Source organism: Pteronotus mesoamericanus, unplaced genomic scaffold (genome assembly GCF_021234165.1).
Source record: "Pteronotus mesoamericanus isolate MK-2021 breed Mesoamerican mustached bat unplaced genomic scaffold, CSHL_Meso_final contig_20, whole genome shotgun sequence".
Taxonomy (NCBI): domain Eukaryota; kingdom Metazoa; phylum Chordata; class Mammalia; order Chiroptera; family Mormoopidae; genus Pteronotus; species Pteronotus mesoamericanus.
In genome coordinates, this window is record NW_026555085.1 from 21,432,837 (window position 1) to 21,441,437 (window position 8,601).

Consider the following 8,601-nt stretch of genomic DNA (forward strand, 5'->3'; position numbering starts at 1 on the left):
CTTAGTTATATCATTGAGCATATACACAGACATTATTAATTAGCAAGGTGATTAGGATGATACGTCCAATAATACCAGCAACATCAGTAACACCCCATATACAGTTTTCTAAATGTAACAATACAGTCAAATGACTTGAGTATCTAAAAATGTTCAGAAACACAAATTTTGAAGTTAAAGGTTCAATTAATATTCTGACACCTTTTATCAAGATGCAGAGTCTTAATGAACTTAACCTAAATTTATACCTCAAAATGAAGCTACACACAGAATACTAGCAATTACATTTGCTAATACCATTCTAGACATTACTGTAAGTGGTATTAGAAGTGATATTCTAGACATTCTCCTTCACAGAGGTACTCAACAGTGATATGGTAGGGATATAGTAAATAGTTCAGAAGCTCAGAAATATTTTTCTAGAGGAGCCAGGTGTACAGACCTTTTCTTCCATTCTATTTTCCTCATGCTTTTAAAATACAGCAAAACTGCTACTTATCCAGAACTATACAAAGACCTCTACAAACTGATCATACCTATTTCACAGCACTTGCAGTATCTAAGTATGCGTAACCCTTACATACCAATATTATTCCTCACCTTTCTTCCTTTATTACATTGTTTTTTGCCTGGAAGGCCATCCCTTCTTTTCATCTAATTAAGAGCCACACATTCTTAGGGCAGCTTCCCATAGGTGGTGTCTGAAGAACCGGAATCGCCTGAAGTACTGTGTTTCTCTTTGTCCCTCTCTCTCCCACAAACATCTGCAAAGGAACACGGGAGTTTCGAGGGTGATGGAAGTGTTCTATATACAAATATTTTATATTTTTAATTTTGACCGTGTTGGCAGACATCTGGTTATATACACTTGTTAGAAGCCACTGAACTATACATTCAAAATGGGTGCATATTATTGTATGTAAATCATAATTCAATGAAACTGGTTTAAAAAGCAAGCCCATGCAAAACTAACACAAGTTGAAGAGCAAAATTCTGAAACTTACCCTGTCAAGCTCAGTTAAGCTTTCAATTCTCGGACTCAAATACCTAATGTAAACATAGGGTCAGTTATCTGGTTCCCTAACCATAAAAAAAATGAAACTCTTCGTACAAATGGCAATAATGGGGGGTGGGGGGCATAAAATCACCAGAAGGCCCCAATCATGTTTCACTCTTTTCCTTCATTTCACCACTGTGCTTTAGGCGCATGTCAATAAATGCTATTAAACCAACAGCCACAGTGACAGCTGAGAAAGAGAAAGATGCAACAACTTTGTTTTATGTCCCACAAACCCAAACTCTCCATAATGACTATCAAGAAATAATTACCTTGTGCTCAATATCTTATTCTAAAAAGTAAATGTCCAATAATGCATTTTTTAAAATATAATTTAGATTTTGAAATGCAATATAGAAACACCATCAAAAATTACTAAACTAATGGTTAATAATTATATCTAAGCAGGCAAATTTGTTAGTTTAAAAACCCCACATACATGGAATTCCTCATTCCCCAATGACCATTCTATTTAAATGAGATATACCAGATATTAAAATTTTTTCAAGTAAACATTTTAAGCTGCTATTTATGAATAGTTTGTGAACTATTTCATCAACATTATTTCATTTAATTTTAACCCTATACGGAAGGTATTATTAATGTCCCCATTTTATAGATGACAAAAATAAGGTTAAGAGAGATTAAGTAATTGGTCCAAAGCTTCACAAAACCTTCCATTAGACTAAAATGACTATGCCTTTGCCTATTCTAGATTTATAGCTTAGGACTATGCATTTTTTGTTATTAGGATCATAACCTTAATCATTGACAAGTTATGCATTTTTGAAAGAGTCACTTAAGCACTCTTAACCTACACAGGCAAATATGGAGCTCAAAAATCAATGGAAGGTATTCCAGCCCCTAAATCCCACCCCAGTTTTATTAGTTTTATGCATGTTAAGAATACACCCATAAATTTTAAACACATTATATTTTCCTCTCAAAGTTTCTGCTAGAGGACAATTTCCCTTCTTGTCTTTAACAGCCACATTACACTGTGTTAAAAAAAATTAGAAAAATTATGTTTGCTTTTAAATGTTGTGTTCTGGCACTTCTGAAACCTGCAGTTTGAACTCTGTAAATGGAGATTTGATGAAATCTCATACATTGTAAATAATCCAAAACCTGGTATAATGTGTTTAAGAAATGGACCCGGAGCCGGACAGATTTCAATTCTGATAATGCCTCTGCCACTAAATAGCTGAAAAGGCCTGGCACGCAGCTAACAGTAGAGTGGTTATTAAGAAAAATTCAAGAGTTGTATTTATTGCCACATGTGCAGCATGGATTTCCTAGGTTTGTCTTTTGATGTGCAGACTCCAAGTTATAAACAAAATCTGTAACTCAAAAGTGTGTGAGCTGTGAGGAGAGAACTGCTTCCTTTTGACATACATATAATGCTGAGCACCCAGGAATATTTCATCTTCTCCCCTTTACCACATCCCCCATCCCGGGGCAAAAAGAACAGATGAGTTCCTGACACCCAGGAGTTAGAACTTCTATTTCCCACAGAAACAGCATGATAAATGCTGGCAAGGCTTAGGACCTGTCACACTAAAGGTGAAACACGTATCTCTAAGCTGATCCAGGAATCTACCTATTTCTAAGGCACTCTCACCTTCTGAGTTCCAATGAGCCAGCACACACACACCTTTATTATACAAGCCATTTTTACCATGGCAATTGATGACAGCCCTCTCTTCCCTCAGCAGCCTGAAGATTATCTCCAGGTGAATTTAAAAGACGAACATCCTAGTTTGAAATAGGTACATTATTTAAAAATGTATTCAAACTGTACTTACTCAAACTGTAAAAGCTAGAAGGGAAAGAGGGTCCACCCTCTCGCCAAATGAGGAAGCCAAGGCTCAGAATCGCACAGGCAGTTTGGCAGGCCTTGGAATATAACACGAGTGGGACTTCAGATCCAGGGTTCTCGCTGAATAAATACTAACAGATAAATACTGTCCTAGAAACTAGGGCCGAGCATTTCTAAAGCGGCAGGCTCTCCTTCCACGGTTTTAAAGCCCTTTTTTTTTTCCTTTCTTTCTTTCTTTTTTTTTTTTTTAATCCAAGCCCATGATCCTGTAAGGACACCAAAACTTCCCCTAAAGAGCACTATTTTGGTGTCACACTAATAATGTCCAACATAATCGCGTCCCAAACACCACTTTCTGTCTGCCAAGGCCAATCTTCATCTCAGGAGCCATATTACCCACCACACCCTTCTCTACTCTTATCTGCCCAGCCTGTTTCTCAGTTATTGCCCAAGGCTTCTCCATAAAAACAAAGCTGGCTTGCTGTTTGCCCCTGCCTGAAAGACCACAATTCAACAGATGTAACAGCCAATTACTACTATGTGTAAGGATTAGTGCAAACACTGGAGTACTTATAACTACTGCTTTTTTCAAAGGTTCATCTCATCATGGAAGCTTTCCACAATAAACCTGAGACTCTGGCTTTCAAACTTTTAACTGCAACCATGGTAAGAAATAATTTACACGTGACCCCAATCCACAGCACCTCTAACGCAAAAGTGTGACATGATAGTCTTTGTATGTATGATAAATCAATATTCTTCATCCTACTCCATTTTTATAAAAAGCCTAGATAGAAAAAAATTTAGGAGACAGAGAAGCTAGATCATAAATACACACAACACACAAATATTTATATGAAATGTCAGTGTAAAGAAACAATGAACTTTAGACTTCTAAAAATCTTTTAAATGTATTTCTCAACCCACTCATTAATGGAGCATAATGTAGTTTGAAAAATAATGCCCTGTAACATAAAACAGTGATTACTTTGACATGATGCTAGAAAAACAGAAGCATCAACCAATACTTAGGTATGAGACCCTCCTCTCCCACAGGAAATGTTACACCCCGTGTCTGCCCCAAAAGATGTAGAAACAGAGATACTACAATGGAGAATTAGTACCACACTACTGCTAAAGGATGGCAGAGAGAACCAACTTTGGGTGCGGGTGCAGGTGTGGGTGCGGGGCGGGGGGGCGGGGGGGCGGGGGGGGGGTCGGTGCAGAGACTAAGGCTTCACTAAAAACGCCATTTCAGGGGTAGGAAGTAAAGTGGGGTTGTTTTTTGGTTTGTTTTCTTTTTCCTTCACCACCTGGGCATTCTTCAGTATCTCAATTCTACCTCTTGTGTCAGGCTGCCTGTTTCCAACTGGTCTGTCAACACACAAAAACAGAAATTTTATTCCTCCTGAAAATCCTATATTCTACCCAGGCATGATTGAACCAGAACTTAATAAATAAGTAGCAGGTTATTTTTTTAAATCTAAGATAACTTTTCTACCTCATTGTTTCTACTAAACAGTAAACTCCCGACTCCAAAGGACACTGGTTTATTAGCAGGGGAAAAAAGCAAACGGAGGTGTGGGAGAGGAAAACAAAACCTAGGGGGATAGAGGACAGATCATGATATACCCACAATACACAAATGAATATATAAAATGTCAGATGCTGTAAAGAAACAATGAACTTTTGACTAAAACTGAACAATTACCACCACATACTGTACACCACCACTTAACAGTAGAAATGTGAATTACTGGTCATTATATTTTTTCTAACTTGAAACAGCACAATTCCTTCCACTGTAGAGGCAGAATTATGTTCCAATCTTGGAAAACAGAAAAACTTTTTGCAGAGATTCTGTACTGGTGAAGCAGCACCTTCACACTTCGGTGAAGGGTACTAACAATGATTAGAAGATAAATCATTATTAACACCTGACCAACGCTAGAAAAACAAATAAAAACAAAATGTAAACAGACTTTCCAAAAGCTCATTTACCTGAACTGTATATACATGTGATTTTTTAAAATGGGAAGAGAAGGCACAAAATGCTTTGGCAGAAAATAATTTAACAGGAGGTGTTCTCCAGATCACTCCAATTAAACAATGGTTCAACATACTGCGAATCCAAACACATTTCACCTCTAGGTAGAACAGACGTTGATGAAGCACTGACTCGTCAAGTCTAGATGCTAGATTTAGGCCATAGAAAGGTACTAATAAATCCCAATTATGAAGCGCTAAGAGTTCCCAGATAGAATTAAATAGGGCCAGAAAGATTCCTCCCCTTCAGGAAAACCGATTCGCAGATTCTGTTTCAATTTATCCCTATTAAGCGTGTGAGTGTTTGGGGAAGCGGACTGAAGCAGAGTTGGGCGTTTAAAAGGTAACTGCAATGAGGGGCAGTGGGGGGCAGACGGGAACATCCTTTAGATCTAATTCCTAAGCGACGGACAAGTTTCCGTCGCTAAGACAACTTTTCCTTCATATTACTATCAAAAGCACATTTCGAGATGGGACGATGGATAGAGAAAGGCGGACAGCAGATATGAGATTGTAAAATCCCTCAAGCACCAAATGTCACACTTTTTCTTGGTTGCGCCCTCCAGGTGCCCTGAATGAATGGGAGAGAGAAGTCTGGCTAGAAGGCTCAGAGCCAGGCCCCCACGCCCCAGACAATCTTGGACGCCCAGCGGGAGACGGCGCGCCGGGCGAGGAGGCGCCCGAAGACCCTCGGGGCGCAGCGCAGGACGCGGACAGCCGTGGTGCCCAGGAGCCGGGACTAGCGTCGCAGGTAGGGCCTTGCCGAACAAAGGCGGCGTAGGGCGGCCTGACAGGGGTGTCCCAAGGAGACGGGGTCGCGGGCGCTCACCTCATCGCCCCATTTGAGCACGTCCTTGTGCCGGTCCTTGACGGCATGATAGATGTGCAGGAACTGGAGAATCCCGTGCCGCCGCACGTGGTCGGCGTGGCGCTTGGTCTCCTCCCAGCTCAGCGGCGAGCCTTGGGACAGCAGCCCCATGGCCGCCCCCTCCTCCTTCTCCTCGAGGCTGACGGCGGCCGCACGCTCCGGGCGCGGGGCGCGAGCCGGACACTCAGCAGTCCGCCGGAGGCGCGCCCTCGGGCCGCGGTCGGTAGCGGGAGGGTCCGGTCTGGCTCGACGCGGGGTCCTTACCGCCCAGGTGACCGACCCAGGAGTCCGGCGCACCTCGCGGGCTCAGAGGCAGAAGGTGGGAGGGTCAGGGTGTGTGGCTGTCGGCCCGGCAGCCTCGGCCCTCGCCTGCTCCAGCTCCCGCCCAGCTCCTGCTCCGAGGAGGCGATGACGGACCTCACAGCCGCGGTGCCGCTTCTCTTTGCCGGTGTCGTGCACTGGTTTCTTCCTACTTGTGACCGAAACCTGCGCCGCCGCGGAGCATGCCCAGTCCTCCTATCCGTTCGCTCGCCCTTCCAGAGCGTGATCCGACGCTCCGGATCTTATAAACTACGGACCCTGGGGTGGAGAAGGCGGGGGGCGGGGAAAGGGAGCGGTGCCGGAGAGAAGGCGTGGTTGAGCTCCAGAAGAGACCAAAGGGGGCTGCAGGGGAGGTGTGTGCGGAAGTGCTTGGGGAGGAGTCAAAGGGAAGGAGCTCCAAGAGGGTGGGGCGTGCGGGGTCGGCCTCGCTGTAAGTAGACGCGATATGTAAAAAACCGTTTTATCTAAAGAGAGCAACTCTGGTTTGGGGAAAAAAGTTGATTACTTGAATTAATGAAGAACACACCAGATTAATTTTTGGGTTAGAGGGTCTTCACACTTACAAAAGCAGGGTGAGAACAGCAGGGTATTAGGGCAAGAAAAAATACTTGGGAATCAGATGAAACTTGTTCAATTCTAGTCTCCAACATTTACTGACGGTGAGACATTAGACATGTTATTTCCATACCTGTACAAAATTATATTCTATCTTTTATGTATGTTGTAAAAGTGCGCACAGTGAAGAGGTGCATAGAGTTAACGGTCAATAAATAACCTATTTATTAAGAGGAGTCAGTTTGTCTACAAGTTTTTAGACATATGTATAAATTACAAGCATTTGTGTATTCTCTATTTGATGACTGACATTTTTTTGGATGACACAGACATGATTGATTGCCACAAAAGGCGCTTTGTTAATATCTCCAAATGTATCATTTGAAGGAAACACTTCCAAAAGTATATACTTGGTCCAAGCCTAGGAGACATGTTAAGTAATTAAAATGATGTTCATGTGAGCTTAAGCATGGGCGTAGAAGATGTAAGAAACAGCTGGGGTTGGTCCTATCCTGGCAGGAAAGGGAAGATATGAGGCACCTTGCCCCAAAGTAATTGTTCAATAGATAAGTGTTGACAGGGCGATGACATAACAACAGGTCAGGGGGAAAATGACAGAAATTTGAGCATACATGTATGAGGCCAGAAAATGTGTACTTATTGTGCCCACTTCCTTCACACTACAAAGTTAAAATTTAGTAAGCACTTATGAACTGCTGAATGGATATATGATAGTAGGAATCTCTTCTTCCACACCCCTCCTATTGGATGTGCCTATCTCAGGGCCTGGGGACATGGATTCCCAAGGTCTGGCTGTAATTTCCACAGCAGGATGTGTGTACATACGTATGGGGGATTGAGTGTGGTGGTTGAAGTTTCACTCCCCAGCACAGAGCCAGGGTAAAAACCAAGCCTCGAAGTAATTTGTCCACAGCTGACTCAACATCCTCAATTAGTGCCCCTACTCTTCCTTGTACTCCCTCCACCAACCTCTCCAGACCTCTGCGGTCCTGGCTTTCTCTTGTTTGTTTCTGCTTGGAATTCTCCACGGGGCCCATTCCTGTTCATCCTTTGAGTTGCAGTTACTCCTCCCTGTATTTTGGTTGCATTTGTACATACCTCTATTTCTGTATTATGATAGAATCATTTAAAAAATATCTCCACACTAGAGAGTGACTTCCCCTGGGATAGAGATGATTTATGCCTTTGTGTCTTTAATTCTAAAAAAGTTCTTTGCATAAATGTTTGCTTCCTATGGAAGGCAGGTAAGTGTGAGGGCTGGGGAAAGGACAGTGTTGATCGTTGTTTCAAATACAGGTGAATCATCCAAAGGATCATTTTGTTATTCTCATAATCTCACCACATATTTGCATAGACCTGCATTGTTCAACACAATAGCCATCCAACACCTGTGGCTGCAGAGTGTTTGAAACGTGGCTAATTTGAGAAACTATATTTTAATTTTATTTAAATCAACAAATATAAATTTCAAAATTGGTATCCCATTTAGTTGCTGGAAAACTTTTAAGTAAATTTGGAAGATTGGAAATGTGAATCCATTTTTTCATCTGTTAATCTTATGAAATCTAAGCACATATCAAGTATTTCCAATGAAAATATTTAGTACAAAAAATATAAATATCTCCGTAATAATTTCATATTATGTTGTTATACTAGTATTTTAAACGTTAAGATACAATATATTACTTAAATTTATTCACTTTTTTTAGCATTTAAAGGTGGCTAATGGGAAATTTTAGATGACATATGTGGCTTGCATTCCACTTAATTAGAACAGTGCAGGTGTAGACATTTACACTTTGCAAAACACACACTTTCCCCCTACACCTGCTTCATTTCCTCACAATACTGTGAAGCTGGTCTCTTGGGAAAGTATCAGTTTCGCTTTAATAAGGAAACAAACGGGGCGGGGGT

The 8,601-nt window shown here is 41.6% G+C and overlaps 1 protein-coding gene across 2 annotated transcripts in view; it reads right to left on the minus strand.

Annotated features, from left to right (window-relative positions):
* The window catches only part of GCLC (glutamate-cysteine ligase catalytic subunit), a 48,650-nt gene extending 42,328 nt beyond the window's left edge, over positions 1-6,322 (minus strand). For both annotated transcript variants that reach the window (XM_054569491.1, XM_054569490.1), the window contains exon 1: positions 5,752-6,322. In XM_054569491.1, the coding sequence (XP_054425466.1) occupies positions 5,752-5,901 (150 nt within the window). In that variant the 5' untranslated portion in view covers positions 5,902-6,322. The remainder of the gene's footprint in view (positions 1-5,751) is intronic.
* Positions 6,323-8,601: the final 2,279 nt, after the last annotated feature.